At 36.9% G+C, this 20,372-nt stretch overlaps 1 protein-coding gene across 4 annotated transcripts in view; it reads right to left on the bottom strand.

The window, feature by feature from the left end:
* The window catches only part of MCTP2 (multiple C2 and transmembrane domain containing 2), a 245,634-nt gene that overhangs the window by 8,316 nt on the left and 216,946 nt on the right, over positions 1-20,372 (bottom strand). For all 4 annotated transcript variants that reach the window (XM_036065570.2, XM_036065572.2, XM_078078936.1 and 1 more), the window contains 2 exons: positions 13,195-13,304; positions 1,651-1,760 (listed from right to left, as the gene is read on the bottom strand). In XM_036065570.2, the coding sequence (XP_035921463.1) occupies positions 1,651-1,760; positions 13,195-13,304 (220 nt within the window). The remainder of the gene's footprint in view (positions 1-1,650; positions 1,761-13,194; positions 13,305-20,372) is intronic.

Here is a 20,372-nt window from a genome sequence, read left to right as displayed (position 1 = left end):
AGGGTATGTGCTATGGTGAGTACTGTGAATTGTGCAAGACTGTTGAATCACAGATCTGTACCTCTGAAACAAATGAATCATTTTCTGATTAGGGTCAGACAACAGTTTTAAGATCTGTTTTTTAAATGTGATCAATAAATGGATTTGCAAATGAATTCTTAATGAAAAACAATTAAGAAAGACTGAGATTATTCAGTCTATATAGATAACATTTAGTACCTAAGGTATCCAGGGAGATACTTTTAAAAAATGTTTCTTCTTGATCAACCGACCCTGAAGAGCTTCTTGATCTCTTTCTAAGGGTCTGTGGACCAATGTGCTAGCATTGTTGCAAAATAGAGAAACAATCAAAAACTAAGTATGGATAGAAGACTTTCGCCAAGAGTGAGGGTCATCAAGGCTCAAAACAGACCTGTAAAGAGGGAAATTAGAATATCTTTTTTCTTTTCTCAGGCTTGCTATAAGAGAGAGATACTTCTTTATATGGGATTTTCACTTTCTGGACAAAACAGAGAACCAGTGGCTTATGCTCTCTCAAAATCATTCCACTTCTGAAGTTTTATAAGTTATTCTGTTTTTTTCAACGACTTTTCCCAATTCAGAATGTCAACATTTGGCTTTCCTCGTCAGCAGGATTCTACTCCTGTGGGTTCTCTTTGAAAAGGTCTACATTTAATGGTTTTAGAAAAGTTGTAGCTTGTATCTGCTGACATTTGCAAGCTCTCAGCTTTTGCTTAAACATGAATGCATCTTAATGCAGTCACTTGTAGGTGGTAACTTCTCTGAACACCTTAACATCCAAGGATCCCTAGAAGGGAGTATCTATGGTTGAGAACTCAGCAGTATTCATAGGAGCCAAGGAATGGAAAACTATGACTGGCAGACTCTTAGGGAAAAGGGTTGATTACTTCTCCAGCAATTAATTTACTGCAATGCACGCTCCTTCTATCAACCCAGAGCCCACCCAGCAACAGACACAAATATTCACAAAGCTGCTTGTCTTTTGTCCAACTGCTGGCTTGAGTAGTAAATCAAGTCATGCAGTTTATTTCGAGTTTGTGATTTTTGTTTCTACTTTTTTTTAAAGCAGCTAAACTTTATATAGGCACACCATTTACCCTGCTAAATTATAGCTTCCTCTTCTTTCAGGCACTGGTTAGGGAGTAACCACCTCCCTTCCTCTCTACCGCTTCTGGATTTAAGTATGGGGTTAGATTATTTTTCCTCCAGGAGAGATGAAGTGTCAGAAGCACCGTGGCAGGGGCCAGATCTACTTTTACATAATATAAAGGGCAAGATGCAGGTGTTTGCGCACTGTTTGAATAACAGTGTTTCCTGAAAGTTACCGGGCCACGGCAATATATTATCCAAGAGTATTTATGGCTACGAAAGCCCAAAGGGAAATCTCATGCACAATCACATTTTTATTTGATTGCAATTATGCAAGAGGCCTATAAATATCTATGCTGATCGTTCAGGCAACTGGCCTTTTCAGGGAGGTCCTGCAAGTTTTGTTCCCAAAATACCTTCCTTAATCTCATGTTTAATTGCCAACAAGAGCACATTTAAAGTTGATGGTCGCACTTGACAAATGAGTCATTGGTTCTTACCTAAAATTGACCACTCGCAGAAGGACCATGCCAGACTTACCCCAGATTAAAATGATGTACCGGAGTGGAATAAAATACAAAACGATGGTGGTCACTGCCAGGATCAAACAGGCCAGGAACGAGAGGAACGGGACCGTCCAGTTAAACGTGCTGCAGACAAAGCACATCACTATCATTCTCTCTGACGCTCTACAGCACCTACCAGTTCATCTTGCCATGTTTATTTCTTAGTTACACAAATGAAAAAGGTCTACTGGAGAAGTCCCTTTAACAACCTGGAGAGAAAGTTCTGCCAAGCTGGGGAAGGCACAAACATCACTGAGGTCCTGAGGAGCAGGTCCCAAGACCAACTGCCAGCCAGCTTGTCAGAGTCCTGGTGACTTTGCCTTCCTGGAACCGACAGTCTTTAAGGGAAGACTCTGGCTCCCATAAGCGATGAAAGACCACAGTGTGGTCAGGATGGCTTCATGCATGGAGATCTTCAAAACAAAAGGTTAGTGATGTCACTTCAAAGTCAACAATTCTCTCCATGAAGACATGGTTGCCAGTAAATATTTAGAAAAGGGAGTATACTATTAAGGTGCTCTGGTGCTTTTTTTGTTTTCTCTTTTTTTCTTTTTGAGAGAGAGAGAGTGCACAAGGTGGGGGGAGGGTGGAAGGGCAGAGGGAGAGGGAGAGAGAGAATCTCAAGCAGGCTCCACGCTCAGTGGAGCCTGTGATCATGACCTGAGCCAAAATCAAGAGTCCAACACTTAACTGACTGAGCCACCAAGGCACCCCAACTTCTGTGTTTTCGAATAACTTCTTTTTAGAATTTTCGGACTCATTGACTCTAGAAGGTTGAGTGCCCCGAAACGGGCTGGAGGCATTTGACTCTAAACCATTAGGCCACCAACCCATAGATAACACAGGTTATGTGACCACATGTTATGTTCACGGGGCCCCTGGCTCCTTGCAGCATATCCACTGCCTCCTTTGACTTGTGTGCAAATGGAGATCTGGAACATGGGATGTAGAATTGAACAAATAGTGGAAATCTTTGCATGGTCCTAGAAAATGATCTGTAAATCCCATGTCCTGCAGAGAACCCATGAGAGCCTAGGGTCCTTCTTCTTCCCAGTCTTTAGCTTCATTTACTTGGTTGTCTATTGACCCTTGACTTTGTGGCTAGGAACACAAAGAGGTAAAAGATTTGTCTCTCAGTCTTTGTTTTTTTTTTGTGTGTGTGTGTGTGTGTGTTTTTTTAATGCATATGTGTGCAGGGAGATAGTGGGGGATGTGGGGGGACTAACCTATATCAGCTGCTAGGCACTTAACATATGCCATTGTGCTAATATTTTTCATATCATTATTGTGATGGTCACCATAATTCTTCCGAGTAAAGATTATCCCCATTTTACACATGAGCAAATTGAGGCTGAGAGAGATTTTTGTTTTATTTTGTAAATAACCACAATTCCATGAAGAGTCTAAGAAAAACCCAGTCACCTCACCCTCTTATAATAGACTGTAATCAATGTTTTTAATCTTTGCCCATAGAGAGGTACGTGTGTTTTTAATTTCTTTTTAAAATTATAAGCAAATGTAAACACCTTTTAATATGCATGCTCATCATTTTAGTTTGTTTCTCAAGTGATTTCTAGTTTATTTCTTTGTGAGGTGTCACTATTTGGGAAAGTGCTTAAGAAAACGGAATTTTAAGCATACTGACATTGGATTGAGTTTGGGTTCCATCTCTAATAAGCTACAGGAAAGTGATTTAATCATTCTGCACCAACATTTCTGCTCTGCAAAATGTGAATAATAATAGTACCTCTATCACAGAGTTCTGCCAGAATTAAATAAGAACTTGCATTTAAGGTAGCTAGCACCTTCTGTTTTTAGCACATTGTAAAAACTCATAAAATGGAAAGCAGTTATGATTTGTCTATTGTGCCTTGAGCTGTTTTTGCTTGACTTTTCCCTCAGTGACCTAAAATATCTCTTTGGATACTAAAGAAATCAGTCCTTGGTCATATTTGTTACAGTGCTTTTCGCAATGTGTTGCTTTCTTGTCTTTTTTTGTCTGGTTTATATATTTTTAAATATAAAATTATTTATTTTACATGACCAAATTTATCAATTTTTTTTCGTGGTTAATTTCTAGATTTGGTAGCACTTACGTAACAAAGACTTCCCCCAGTCCAGCAACTTGACACCAACAAACTGAATAATTGATATTTTTCCCACTCTTTCCTCATGCCTATTTCTATGCTATTCTAAATTTAGACATATACATTGGTCCATTTCTGACTACTCTTTTCCACAGTAAAACTTCTAGTTGAACTTTTTGGAGGGCGATTTCACATTTGGAGAAATGTTATATGGATTCCCTAATGCTTCAAATTATGCCATGGCAGGAAGTTTAGCCTACAGATCTCCTTGCACAAGGATGCAGGGGCAGTGCATGAATATCACAGTAATGGTTGCTAGTTCTTAAAAAAGGAAATAGCTTCAGTATCATTAATAGCACAATATCTAAATAAAGGGAAAAATCTAAATAGATTTCTACTCTGTAGTATTATGCAGATTTTTGTTTTGTTCAATTCAGCATTTATTAAGCATCTACTATGTACACAGACTTAGATAACCTTTATTCTAATCTCTTTTTCTTAGCATAAAGTTGCAGCTATATCTATCTTTAAAAAACAATGAGATCATAAAAAGGACAACCACACAAACAGCCCTGCCCCCAACACAGAGATTCAAAGCTACATACAGTGAAAAACTAAATTGCATAAATAAATGTGGGTACTGTATATATATATATATGCATATGCATATGTATGCATATGTTAATAAATTTACAGATGCACAAATATCACATATATAGATTTTTATCCTGAAAAAAACCTCTGATGGATATACAACAAGTTGTTAATGGTAGTTCAATATGATGGAAAGAAGGGGAAGAAAAGGAAGTATAGAGAATAAAGGGGGAATTCTGTTTGATTACTTTTATAATGGGTGTGTACCATATTTATAATAAAAATAAACAAAAACAAGATATGGAATCAATTACAATTAAATAAATAAACACAAACATCAAGCTTTATGCCTTAATTTTTTTGTTTGTTTTGTTTTTTGAAAGCAGAGACACAGTAGCAGATTCTGGATACAAATCAATGGATAGATACCATAGATTAAGAAGGATCCTGACTGGGAACACAATAGAAGTTAACAATTTATATTAGGCTGTGGTGAGTCATGCTGTAAACTTTAGGGTAACAACTAAAAGAACAGCAAAAGAGTCCTTACATTCTGAGCAAATAGATAAAAAATACAGATGAGAAAAAAAAAAAACACTCAGAACAAGGACAAAGAAAACAATAAAAACCACAAATTTAAATCTAAATATATTAGTAACCACATTAAATTTGAATGGACTACATGGTATAATTAAAAGATAGTGATTGTCAGAAACAAGAAAGAGATCTAAAACATAAACAGACAGGTTGAAAGAAAATAATAGGAAAGTATATACTATGAAGAAACCAGCAAGCAGGAGATGGTGTAGCCGTATTTTTTTTTTTTTTTTTTTTTTTTTTTGAGAGAGAGAGAGAGAGAAACAGTATGACAGGGGAGAGGATCAGAGGGAGAAGCAGGCTTCCCGCTGAGCAGGGAGCCCGATGTGGGACTCGATCCCAGGACTCCGGGACCATGACCTGAGCCGAAGGCAGTCGCTTAACCAACTGAGCCACCCAGGCGCCCTGGTATAGCCGTATTATTACTAGTTAAGATATTAAGGCAAAATTTCATTTATTGCTTAGCTATAAGTAGGTCACCTCCTATTAATGATCCAATTCACCTGGAAAGTATAACAATTTTAATATGTACAACCCAGGGGCACTTGGGTGACTCAGTCGGGTAAGCATCTGACTCTTGATTTCGGCTCAGGTCATAATCTCAGGGTTGTAAGATCGAGTCCCATGTTGGGCTCTGTGCTCAGCGCGGAGTCTGCTTGAGATTCTCTCTGCCCTTCCTCCCTGCTCACTCACTCTCCTTAAATAAATAAATAAAATCTTTAAAATAAAAGATACAACCCAAATAACATAACTTTGGAATACAGAAAGCAAAAACTGACCAAGCTACAAGGAGATATAGATAAATCCACAGTGGAAAGTTTTGCTGTTATTGTTGTTTTTTAAGATTTTATTTATTTATTCGACAGAGAGAGAGAGCAGGAACACAAGCAGGGGGAGTGGGAGAGAGAGAAGCAGGCTTCCTGCCGAGCAGGGAGCCGGACGTGGGGCTCGATCCCAGGACCCTGGGATCATGACCTGAGCCAAAAGCAGATGCTTAACGACTGAGCCACCCAGGTGTCCCCACAGTGGAAAGTTTTAATATACATCTCTGAGTAACTGATACAAGAAGTCACCAAAAATAAAAATCAGTATAAATACAAAAGACTGAACACAATCAACAAAATTAATCAATGCATACATATATGCATATATACACACACATACACACACACACACAATACACTCAATAACCTTTCCAAGCTCACATGGAGAGTTTACAGAAGTAGGCCATTTTCTTGATCAATATTTTCTGACCATAAAGCAATTAAGTTAGAAATTGGGAACAAAAAGATAACCAGAAAATCTCCATATACTTGGAAATTAAGCAATATATTTCTTTGCCAAGGAAGAAATAAAAATAGAAAATAAAAAAAAAAGTTTTTACTAAACTTGAATGATAATGAAAATATCAACACCAAAATATCTGGCCTGGAGCTAAAGTTATGCTTACAGGCAGTTGTAGAGCTTTAAATGTTCTTTAAATGTTTGGAGAACAGAATAATTGTAATCCAGTGATCTATCTTAAAGAGTTAGAAAAAAAATACTAAATTAATCCCAAGGAAAGTAAAAGGAAGAAAGGAAAAAAAAATAAGAGTACTAGTAATTAATGAAAAAGAAAACAGGTAGCAGGGAAGATTAACAAAGGTCAATGACAGTTCTTTCTAAAGACTAACATAATTAATAAATCCCCATCAAGAAAGAAGGGAAAACACAATTAACATCAAGCATAGAGGTGCCTGGGTGGCTCAGTCTGTTAAGCAGCCGACTCTTTTTTTTTTTTTTTTTTTCTAGAAAGTCTTTGTTACGAATAATTGTTTTTTGTGGTTATCCCAAATGACTTTATAAATTTCATAATTGTGTTATTATTTCTGATTAAAGGTAAGCAGCCAACTCTTGATTTTGGCTCAGGTCATGATCTCAGAGTTGTGAGAATGAGCCCCACGTCGGGTTCCATGCTATGCATGGAGCCTGCTTAAGACTTTCTCTCTCTCCCTCTGCCCACCTCCCCCTTTAAAAAAAATATCAAGGGCGCCTGGGTGGCTCAGTTGGTTAAGCGACTGCCTTCGGCTCAGGTCATGATCCTGGAGTCCCGGGATCGAGTCCCGCATCGGGCTCCCTGCTCGGCAGGGAGTCTGCTTCTCCCTCTGACCCTCCTCCCTCTCATGCTCTCTGTCTCTCATTCTCTCTCTCTCAAATAAATAAATAAAATCTTTAAAAAAATAAAAAAATAAAAATAAAAAATAAATAAAAAAAAATATCAAGCATAAAAAAGTGGACAATGCTACAGATCCTACTGACATTAAAGGAAGGATTTTATTAAAGAAAAGGATTTTAGTAACAAGCGTGTATCAAAAAGTAGAGAATTTAAATGAAACAAACAAACTCCAGAAAAGGACAACTTACAGAAGCAGATGTGAGAAGAAATAGAATGGCTGAACACACCTATATATTTCACAAAAATGGAATATTCAATTAAAACCTTTCCTAACAGAAAACTCCAGGCCCAGAGGCTTCACCAGCAAATTCTATTGAATCTTAAAGGAAATAATGACACCAGGCTTATGTAAACTCTTCCAGATAATGATAAAGAGAAAACACTCCCACATGTTGTATGAGCCTAGAATAATCTCTCCATAAGGAATTTAAGAACAGAAAATTACAGCTCAAATCTCATTAATGATGATAGCTGCAAAAATCCTAAGCAAAGTAATAGTAAATAAAAATATAGCAACATATGAAGAGAGTGTATAGCGTGGCAAAGTTGCATTTATTCCATAAGTGGAAGATTGGCTTAATATTTAAAAATCAAAACCAATAATAGACCACATTAGCAAAAATAAAGGAGAGAAAATTATCATCCCAATGAATGTAGGAAAAAAGTTTGACAAAGCTCACATTCACCATAAAAACTCTTAGTAAACTAAGAATAAAAGGGAACTTCTTTAATCTGATAAAGCGTCTTTACAAATCCCTATAGCAAATATCTTTCTTAGAGTAAAATGTTGAAAGTTTTTTCTCTGATATCATATAGGAGAAAAGAATGTTCACCAAGACCAATTCTGTTCAACATGGTACTGGAGCTAGTAACTGGTACAATAAAGAAAACATAGAAAAATGTATAAGGATTGGAAAATAAGGAAGAAAAATTATTCCTAGATAATATGTTTATGCAATAGAATATCTAGAATAACAGTCTTCAGATAAAAATTAAGATAACTAAGTTTACCAAAATTTATAGATACAAAGTTGATGTAGGAAAACTAATTTCACTTCTGTGTCTTAGTAGCAAACAAGTAGAAAATGAAATCTGAAAAAAAAAGATACCATTTAAAATATCATGGAACAAATCAAGTATTTGGGAATATATCTCACAAAAATGTGTCAAACTTCTATACATAAAACTCTAAAATAATATTGAAATAAATTCAAAATGACCTAAATAGAAGACTATATTAGAAAACTTAAAATTTTATCAAGATGTCCATTATTTTCCAATTAATCCTTATAAAGATCTCAATAGTTGTTTGCATGTGCAAGTGTGTGGTATGTCATGTGTATCAGTGTCGGATGCTTCATTTCTAATGAAGATGCATATCACTCTCACAGACACCCCGTCAGACTTGCTCTCCCAACAGCCAAGTCAGTTAACTCTTGCATTTTCCCCTCAGCCACCCACAATTTTAGTGGAAAGTGTTTAAAAGTTTTTTTTTTTTTAAAAGGGAGACATTCACTTTTAATTTTTTTTTTTAAGACACAGAAAGTCAAGACATTTTGCCAAAAATAATATTCATAATAGTCAATATTCTTAAGTAATACATGCCATCCACTAGTCTGAGCTCTTTATATGCACTAATTCATTTAGTTCTTCCAAAAATGTTATGAAGTAGGAATAATTATTACTCCTATTCTACAAATGAGTACTCTGAGTCATAAAAGTTAAATGACTGGCACCAAATCACTTACTCTCAGTACAAGTGACAGAATTAGGGTCTGAATTCAGAAAGTCGGCTCAAGAGCCCACACTCACTGCCTCTACAGTAGGCACTTTAGAAAATGTAAAAAGGTACATTTTGCTCATTTAATTTAATACTCCTGTTTATACTGAGGACTTAGTTCAAAGACATTACACTGTAATTCCTCTAACACTCAAGAACTTACTAGACCTTCTCTCCATTAACATGGAGTAGCTTGTGCTGGTTTCCACAGAACACCCAAGGTTAAAAAAAAACCTTTCAATCTCAAAATCAAACACTTCGTTGAACATTTTCACAGACTTTCCTAGTTTTCCTAACTTGAGAGCTCCCTAAATTCCTAAAAAAGGAATCCCTGACTTGGGACAGTAATGAGACAAATGAGCCAAACCTTTCAATTAGTGAAAAAAAATTCAATGAATCCCCTTCCTTCATTCAACCATTCAGGCTTAGTAACATGTCCTAAGAATATCATTTTCAAAGTTCCAAAGCACTAAACAAAAATCATTGTGACCATATCTGGTAAAGGGGGTAACAGCTCCATCCTGTATTTCCTCCCCCAACTGGGTGTTCCACTAGTTGACCTTTATGCCCATGGAATCTTGAATTTCCTCACTTCCCAGGCTAGGACAAATGAGGTCTTCTGACTCTTCTGCCCATGGAAACAGAAATGACTGATCATATAATCCTATAGAGATTATTCTTTTGTAATGGACCCCACGTGATACTTTCGTTCAAGAGGCATGGTTTTTACTCTAGCTTGTGAACCTTCTCCTTAGACCTTGTGTCTGGCCCTCTCTTTTGTCTTTCTGCCTTCATTCTATGTTCCTTTTGACATACCACTCTCTGAGTGAACAGAAGGTGAATCAGTCTATCACTCCCCTTGTCTTCACCATGATTCAAGCTGCACTTAACCTTCTTCCTCATATTTAGTGCCTAGTATTTCTCAACATCACTTCCCATCTAGAGAAGCTCTCCTTCCGATGAATGTGGCTTCCAAACCTGACTCTGGAGCATTTGCAGGGACGACTTCCCTGTTCTAGGTTTCTCATTGTCTCCTCTGTGGAGATTTCCCTCCTTAACCACTCAAAGATACAACTGTTGAAGGCAACACTCCATAATGAGAAGACATATAAAATATAGCCCTCTTCTGACGCATCCAGCCTGCTGTCTGAGATAATATAGATGCACCATGTTCAGTAAATATTTTAGCCTGTTATAGACTTACATTTGAAATTTGTGTAATATTAGAGAAGGTAATTAGAGAAAGTAGAGAAGAGTAGAGAAAGAAAATATAGCTTGTTCCGTGTAAATGTAATATGATTGGGGTCTTCCGGGTCAGTAACTGGAAAGCCTTGCTCTGAGAGTTTTATGCAAGCTTATTTACTAGTTGCCAGAAGTTGGGTAAAAGTTTTCCTGGTCCTTCAACACTGAATTACAATGGAATTCCAATGGAGTTACACATGCCATCCCACTTGAATGCCCAGCAGGAACTTTAAGGTCACTGTGGTAATGAATGGCCAAAGAATTAATAGGAGTGGAGCCTTATGCGCCTTCCTTCCTGTGCAGCAGCTGGGCAGAACAGTACTCTGTTCATGGCTGAAAATACGTCTCAGACATGGCCACCACAGCTGTTCTGGGCACTTCAGAGATGGGGGCCTGTTTAAATCACCCTGCCTTCTTCCCTCGTCAGACACATTTCTTTGACCATTATCAATCGCACAACAGCCACATTTGTCTATTAGAGACCTTCAAGCATGGAGACGGTTTTACCAAACGCCACGGCCTTCCTTCCTCAGTCTTGCCCCCCACTCCACATCCTCTTATCCTTCTTGCTGCCAGAATGTCCCTCATCCAGTTTTTTCTCATGGACTTTTTCTACCCACTCAAGGTTCTATATGATCTGCCTCACCTTCAAGCGCTAGCACCACCATCTGCTGTCACACAGATATACTAAACCCCAAACATCTCCCTGGATCTAGCACAGTCTTGAGCTTTGAACCTTTGCAGTCTCCCACCTACTGAAGTCCCCATTCATTAACTCTTTGCTCAACTATCTCTTCCTGTTATGACATGCTGATAAGATGTCTCTTCTTCAGAAGTGCCCCCTATCTGTCTTTCTCTCCCCTACATCCCTTTCTGGGCTGGTCAGACCTCTCCTGCCACCCTGTCTTACCTCTACCTCGCATCAATGCAACTGAATTCTAATTATTACTGTTCTCCCTCACTGGAAAATAGATCCCTAGAGGAAAATGGCATTCTAGTGTAGTAGTGAGGGCAGGTTCAAATCTAAGCTTCTTTGCTTACTAGTTCTATGACCTTCAGTTACAGAGTTAATCACTCTGTGATTCCATTTTCTCATCTGTAAAATGGGTATACTAACAATCCTTAATCCAGAGGCTTGTTGGAATCATTTAATCTGATTCCTATCAGCAACTTCTTAAAGAAATTACTATGTGTGAAGGGTTTACAATAGCGTCCGTCTGGCACATGACATGAGCTGATGTTGCTATTATCATGGTTTTATGGAATATTTCTCATTCTTAGACCAGGTCAGTGCCTAACACTCAGAACTGAGAGTTAATGAGTGAATGAAGGAAGAAGTATAACGCCCTCCTCATCACTTGACTATTTCCTATCGTCACTTATGTTTTTGTTAAACAATTTTGAGGGTAACTTCAGAAATCATTTGTCAATTTATATGAAATCTAGGTAGGCATCAATATATGTAAGCAAAAATCCTCCTGTTCTTTAATTTTTCTTCTAAGACATTGATAATGGGAATAGCAACATGTAAATTCAGTAAAACTTACCAAATTTGTTTAAAGATGATTTATAACTTATTTTATAAACAAAAAGAACACGTTTACTATGCCAACAATAAATGGCCACTCAAGAGCAACCGGATTTGATAAGGAATTGAGAAAGATCAGTATCCATAAAAAGTCCCATATGAGCTATTTATATTTCTTAATGTTCATTATAAACTGATTCCCCTGCATCTTGATATATAAAACTTTCCCTTGGCTTTTAGCACTAATATTAATCTCTTCTTTGCCCATGCAATTTCTTTTTTTTTTTTTTTTTAAGATTTATTTATTTGAGAGAGAGAGAGAGCATGAGTGGGAGGGGCAGAGGGAGAGCGAGAGGGAGAGACAATCTCAAGCAGACTCTGCACTGAGCGTGGAGCCCGACTCGGGGCTCGATCTCATGACCCTGAGATCATGACCTGAGCCAAAACCAAGAGTCAGACGCTTAACCAACTGTGCACCTAGGCACCCCTACCCATGCAATTTCTAAATCTTATCTTCTTTACTTAAAAAACTATAATGGACAGTAAAATAAGAAAAAAGGTATCCATGAATCTTTAGAAAGAACAACATAGTTGATATAATTCTGGATTTGAAGGAGGAAATAAGTTTAAAATTAAAAGAAAAAAAATTTTTAATTGCTCTGTTCATTGGTACCAAATGAAGACCAAGTTAAACAGAGTTCATGATGTCTGAAACAAAACAAACATGAATCACAGAAACAGTCTTTCTCAACTGAGACTCCATTATAGATTTAATCGTTGTGACCTAAGGTAGGAAGTGGCAAGCTATGGGTTGGATTTAAGTCAACTCTAGCCTGCCACCTGTTTTTGTAGATAAAGTTTTGTTAGAACACATATCACAGCCATTCGTTTAGGTATCAATGATGCCTTTTATACTTAACAGAGTTGAGTACTTGTGGTCCACAAAGATGAAAATATTTACTCACTGCCTCTCATAAAGAAAGTTTGTTGACCCATGTCAAAGGTACCCATGAATGTGATGAATTAACTTCTCATCTTTGTATCCATGATGCTACTAGCTATGTACGGCTCTTTGGTAAGTTGAGAAAAAAAGCATTTACTGTGTTCCATGTTTCAGTTGAAAAAGGCAATTTTAGAGCATATTTGCTTCCCTTTTTATTTCTGAATAGGATACTCTATTTTTTTAATCTATAATTTATCACCCAAATGAGGATACTTTTGAGAGTGAACTAATTATGCTGGGGCAATTGGTGTGAATTGGCCATATGGTCGCCCTGGTTCCAAGGCACTACCCAACTGTGAAGCTGACAAGCCCAAAGAACAAACCAACAAATATAAATAGGGTTGCTCCAACACGGTAGCTTTTGTTTCTTTTGTTTTTGCATTTACTGATCCCTGCTGTCCCCACCCTCTTACCCCCACTGCCCTAATGTATGGCAGCTCTACTTCAAACACAACACAAATGTAAAACTTACTTTTTAATTCTTTCTCCAAAAGAAGCTATTTCCTCCAAGATGTTTTGAACAGTTGAAACAATATCCTGTACCATATAGATTCTCTCAATTAACCCCTTTTTCTCAGATTCCTAGGAAACATAAAAGCAAGATTTAGCTCAGTCACTTCATTTTTATTGTCCCGCTATAGAAATTACTTTACCGTGTTAAAATAACATGGTTAGGATCAACAGAGTGACTCAAGAGATGAATCACATTTTTCACAACTTAAAGTATTTATTGACTCCAAAGAACTGTTGCCCACTCATTCAGATGCAACCATTCACATTGTGTCTCAGTCACTACCTCAGTGTGAGGAAGTGATGTGTGGAAGCCCCACAGAACCAAGAGTTTCATTTCTCTGTGGAAGCTACTGCTTCTGACAGAGAACTCGGCAGCCCCTTCCATTTGGCTGACCCTGATTTCCTGTTTGGCTTCACAAGGTTATCTGCCAGCTCACCTTACCCCTATCCCCTCACAGTCCTTCAGGTATGTTTCCAGCATGTGAAATCCAGATGATAGGTTTCCTAGTACTGTGGCTTCTTTGTCAAACTCTGCTGCATTTTTAGTCATGTTTTAAACCCACTGCAAGTCTGACAAACATTTCAGTTATCCTTTGGCAACCACCTCAGAAACAGAGTAGGCACCTGGAGGCAGACTACAAAGTCACTGCTGGAGATTGCATCCTACACAGGTTACTCCCTTGGAGGATGCTCAGTGATTGACTGGCTTTTTCTTCATAGAAGTAGAAGCAAATACAAGTTCATCTTCCTCAGTCTCCAATTCTTCATGTGAAACAGAATTCAGCCTCCTAAGAACATTGTCCTTACTTTACTTATAGAAAATCTCAAGTGTGTTTTACCATGTTAGGCAGCTAATGCTTATAAAAAGAATTTAGAAATCACTCAAATGTTGGAGAAAAGAGGATTCCCTAAAGAGTGGTATTTTTACACAATTTCTTATATTCTGATACCATAATCTAGCTCCCTGGGAACTCTACTGGAACTGGGATTTAGCTAGTATCCTCTCAGCTCTTGCCTATCTGGGTCATTGTAGACACTACATCTAACCAAAAACCAAATCAAAAACCTCAAATTTTTCTTTATCTAGAATTTTACTTGAGTTAGAATTGTACTAAATTATGGAGCAAAACCTTCTAAATTTATGAGAGCATTTTAAGAATAACCTTCTGTGCAGCAAAGGAAAATATTTCACTCTCCTCTTGCATTCTCTGTTCCATCAAACTGGACACAAGTTGGGTGGGAAGGGGAATCCACCACCCGGCAATTGTGGGTAAAAGCACCAGGATGGCAGAAATGTCACAAAAGCACAAATTATGTGCTTCAAATTATGTCCCTTCTCCCACCTGTCCTTGATTACGAAGCTACTTGGCAGAAACAGACCACGGAGAGGGCAGAGGTTAGAATGCACCACTGTCAGCCCCTCTTTAGTAAAGGGTGCTGGGATGGTTTGAAGAACCTCTTACCATCTGGGTTGAACTCCTTAATCCAAGCAGTCTGTATAGAAGGAGAAGGCAGGCTCATTGTGTCCTCTTGCTACATCAAACTAGCAAAACATTTGTAGTTTTTCACTCCAATGTAAAATTCCTTATTTCCCTTACCCTCTAATTCTTTAAGCAGCTTGCATTAAAAATTAGATATGCTGCCAGAGCAACCTAATTCATGCTCAGCAACATCTATTAATGGGCACAATGGTGAAAACCCATCTCTGTCTGCTACATAAGTATTCATGTTTATAAAGGAGGATTTGAAAGCACCAGGGAATTTGACCCAAAGGGCAAAAGTAGCTTCCTCTTTTCAGCAGCATAGACTTTAGGTCAAAACAATTTCTTGGAAAATGACTCAAATTTCCATGTGGCTCAAATTCATAAAAAGTCCTAGTTCCATTGACTCTGTGTGTGTGTGTCTGTGTGTGTGTTCCCCCCCACCCCAATGAAACACCCAAATGCCAAGGTTCTGGTTGTGAAGGAAGTATAAGTTAGTATACCAAAATAATAAATGATTGTCTCAATGTCCTTTTCCTTTTTAATGAATTTGATGTTTTAGTTTGCATATTTAATATTCAAAGACAAGGCTAAGAGTCCCACCATATCTAGGCTAGCAGGATAGTAATTTATCAACCAAATCTTTACATTTTGAAGAGTAAAAGTAATCAGAATTCCATAATTTTTGAAATATTTATCAACTATCAACTTGATTTTATCATATCGGTGAATCCACATGATTATTTCATTTTATTTTTATAAATACATTACTTAAAAAATTTTTTAAAAACATATTTTACGTATATTAAAATGAAACTTATTTATGTTATCTGGACATTTTTAAGTGATACATAAAGAATGATTGTTTGTGCTACAGATTCACATATTTAACTGGTTTCCTAGTTATAGATGTTTATAATCCCAGGTCAGGGTATTTTTCAAAAGAATGTACTTTTTAATACCATCTTTTTATGTATTTCAGAAAATTGTTCTTAATCATCTTCAGAGCTGCACTTAATAGTCATTAAATTGACACCTTTAATTGACTCTGTGGATCATAATTTTAATTATGAAAATACTCTCTCTACAGGCACTGAGGTACCTTGAAATCTCACCACCAAAAAATGTGTTACATGGAGAAAATCGTTATCAATTTTAATTTTTAAATGTTGAGATCCATATATATTTTAACCGAAATATTTTCAAAGGCACTGCCTTTTTGTATCTGCATATGAATTTTCTCTGTCGAACATTTTTTCAAGACAAAACTTCAAGTAAGTTGTATCCGTAATTCCTTTGAATGTTTCACAAAATCTATGCTGCTAAATAAATGGCTTCTCAATTTCCTTCCATTCTTGGGTCAAATAGATATTTATTCTATTAAAAATCAAAAGATTTTTTCCACAAATTGAGGTATCCCAAAGGGTAACTTCAGAATTAAATATTGAACCATGCACAACATTTGATCTCATAGTTTACTTTGTGCTGAATATTCCTTGTTTTTGTAAAAAAAAAAAAAAAAAAAAAAAAAAAAAAATCAGTGTCTTTTTTTCCAGTTCTTTTAAAATTCACTTGCACTCACCTTTTAAAAGCTTTCAAAGATGAAGTTACTTAGCATTTCAGTCATCAAAGATTTTGATTAAAAATTTCCAACTTATTATGACCCAAATACAACAAAAAGAGATTTCTTTTTTCACAAGAGTTCAATAGCTCTGGAAAATGTTTAAGTTGACTAAGAGCTCTTCAAAGGTTCAAACATTCCTAAAATCAAATTGATGACCAGCAGCAAAAAAACAGAGTACACATTGCCACACTGAAGTGTATTTTTATATTTGAAATATCTTTGTCAAAAAACTTTGTTGTTTCTACCCAACACTGTATATATAAAATATTTATAATTATGTGTGGACACGACAGCTTCTAATTCAATCAATGGAGCATTACCATTTGTCTGTACACAATCATGGATAATCAGGGCACTGTGGCCAATCCCAAGTACATTTCTGCCTCATAAATGCCTTCATTTTGTAAGAATATCTTATTAGCCATGATGCTGTCCTCCATCAAAGTTTGCATTTATACTATCCCTACAAAATTAAATAATCCCCAATGCTAAATGTTTCAGCTAAATTTATGTTGGCATTCCTGATGTCAGAGATTTTATCATTTGTAAAACTAGCAAAAGCTTTATTTTGGTTCCATATATTGGTTGAAAAAAATCAAAATAATTTTAGAATTAACTTATTTGATATTCTGTTTCAATCGGTTTGACTCTGCCCAAGATTTTTCAGACGTTAGTTCTATTGGAGTCAACACATTAACAGCTACCTTGCCATTTTTCATACATGTACAATGAAACCTTGGAATGGAAAAATCAGATAAATGTAGAAGAGTCATTTGATCTAAAAGAAAAGTCATACTCCACAGAGAGATATGTAAACACAACTTTTCGGCTTCATAAATAAAAGCATGTTTCCAGAAATGGTCTTCTTAATGTAACTACTAGCTGTTGAAGGCTCTTTAGCAGATTTGTAACTTAAGTTTACATGTACAGATGATATGACCATGGCCCCAGCGGACAGACAAGAAATGTAAACACACATCTATCAGTTAGCTCATCAGTAATTATCTTGACAAATAGAATATCATTACTTGATTATTTCTTAAACATGAAGTCTGACTTTACTATTTACTCACTGAAAAAGCTTTATCAAACAGTAAAAAAAAAAGTGCAGATTTACTCATTGGAATGAGTGAAACAAAACATAAAGTGTTGAGACTACTTTTTATTCTTTTATCCACAGGGCTGTTTAAATTCTGCATATACTTAACATACACTCACCCTATCATTTTTCATCTTCCCACTAACCCTACTAGAATTGGCAGTTTGGAGGCTTTATGCATCGTATAAATTTGGCAATAGCCATGCCCCAACAGGCTAGTATGCCACGTGACTGACTGGGGGGACTGGGGAGCATCAGAGGCTTCTCTACCACCACTTGAGACAAGAAGGGGTGAACTCATCTGAAAGCACTTTGTTTTGTCAGTGACCATCCAAAAGCTTTCCTTTAAAGCTAGGTTTTAGTGGCTTAGCCCCTGAAAAGGGTCAGGAAAATAGGTGGGTTATCCCTACTTGTTATCCCTGGTTGGATTTAACCGGGTGTGTGTGAGATCTCTGGTCACTGCACGTGCAACCCCAGGGCTACTAGGAAAAACCACAGCAGAAGCAGAATGCACAAACGACAAGCCTAAGCAATTTATCCCAGTGTATTTGAACGGAAATATTATTACAATACTTAGTATTTAAACAAAATGGGGGGGGGGAGACAGCAAATGGAAATTTTCTGGGCAAATAGGGACATGTGGCATAGGATTCCAGTCCAGAACTCCAGAGCAAGTGTATCTCCATCACAAGAAGCCCCTTAAAAAAAAAGCCCCTTAACTGTCTAGTGGACATTTCACAAGGTAGGTATTCAGCTCACACTTGTTCTTTTTGGCATTTGCTTCTTTGATGTCTATGGGTTTCTGTTCTGTCTCTTTCTGTACCATCAAATATATAATTTTGAGATTCCTCATTCAGTTACATATTGCCACCTACTCTTTCATTCCAGCATTATTTTGCCCAATACTCATGAGAGTGTATGTTAAATGATGCCTTTTGAAAATATTTCAGAAACATTACTTTCCATTCTTATATTTAAGAGCTGGGGTAACCAAGGATTGCTTGCACCAAGAGGTGAAAAGTTAACAAAAATAAACCAACCAACCAACCATGAGACTTACCAACTCTACCCAGGCGTACACATTTTGTAAATACCAGGCTAGGGGTCAGAAGGAACTGGGTTCAACTCTGTCTTTTCATCTATCAGTTTTTGTGATCATGGCAAATTCCTTACCCATTCTGAATCCCGATTTTGCTATCTGGGAAAAGGGAGGGCCTAATCATTTCCCGACTGAGTGTTTGAAGAATTAAATATCATTTGTAACATAAGATATGTAAAGCACTTGGTACACTCCAGACACTTCATAAACATACGTCCCTTCCTTTTGAGAATGCAAAGAGATAAAAGAATGAATAACCTTCGATCTAGTTGAAAGAATACTGGGGTTAATTTAAGTTTCAAAAGCAATGATCTTCCAAGACAAGTCTACTCATGTTGCCCTGCGTTGTACGGAAAGATCATCTGGCAGTTTTATCTGCATCATGCTGGCTTTATTTACACGTCTCAGATTGAACTACGGAATGTGGTGATAACAGTTTAGCAAACACAACATTACATCTGCGGCTGCTACCAAATTGCCTGGGAAGAGTAACAGAGATCCATTCAGAAAGACAGAACTGTTATCACATGTGCTTGTGTGTTTCCTTAACATAGGAGGCTTCTGATTTATAGAGGGAAATGTGTAATAAAAAGAGTGGAAGAGTGGTGGCCACTGGTGTGATTAAACAAATGCACAAAAAAATTGTGACCAACCACGCACCGCACTCTCAGAGCCCTACATTTGAGAAAGAATGGATTTTACTTCTTACTACAAACTTGAAAAACCAGTGAGGTGGAAGTCAATTCACATGATTTAGGGTCTACTTCGTGATAAAGCTTGCATCACAATATAATGGAAGAGATGAGAGCATGGAACTTTTCAGATACAGAATTCCAATTTCATAAGGTTCCTTTGTTTTGGTATACCATAAAGAAAGACTGGTCCTCACTGTAAGAAAAATGATGACAAACTCCATCTCGATAATCTAAAAATGTATATTATTCTACACACACACACACACACACACAAATATATGTAAGATCACCACTTTCTTCATTGTCCATTTGTTTATAAAATATGAGAAAAATAAAGCTGAGTCTTTTGGCTAAGTTTGTAAAGCAGCCAAATTAAGAACAAATCATGTGCTTGCTTTATAAATAAAACCAAAAATAAATCAGGAGGCAAATTCATCCTTCTTCAGGCCTTGTTGCCACCCCCACGGCTCCAATGACTACAGCACTGTAGGTGTAATAAACCAGCTTGGAGCCTCTGGGAGAGAATTCACACCATCAAAATGAATTTACAACTCAGAATTAATTATATAATCAGTATGTTACTTTAAATATTTCCCACATGTTCTGATTTAGGAAAAAAATCTTCATTTCTCAATTAATTACCTAAGCAAAACCGAGGAGACAGCCCTGAAAATGGACCATGTCAGAAAAAATCCTTTTCGACATGTTTAAAAATGGAGTAGTATTTGTCACAGGATGGGAAGCATTCCCAAAAGGGATCAATGCAAAATTCTGTCTCAAGATCTTTCCAATAATTCCAGCCCTCTAGAGCAAAGGCACAAAAATATAACTTGGACTTTCGATGGGAGTATGTTTGGTCTGTTTTATCCTACGGAATATTAAAAGCCTATGAACACTTGAAGAATTGAAGAATTATAAATGCCAGAAAACTTGAAGAATTATAAATGCCAGAAATAGAGTGAGCGGGATTTAGCATGGAAAACACACAACAACAACAAAAAAAAACCCCGAAATCTCAGTATCTGTCATAACAAATAATAAGCAATATTTCTGATAGATGAGATAAAGAACTATTCCTTGGGAAGCTTGGCTTACTGCACTGGCAACTTCTTCCCATGAGAGTTGGGGGGATGTGCGCA

Source organism: Halichoerus grypus, chromosome 8 (assembly GCF_964656455.1).
Source record: "Halichoerus grypus chromosome 8, mHalGry1.hap1.1, whole genome shotgun sequence".
NCBI lineage: Eukaryota > Metazoa > Chordata > Mammalia > Carnivora > Phocidae > Halichoerus > Halichoerus grypus.
This window is presented reverse-complemented; position numbering and strand designations above follow the sequence as displayed.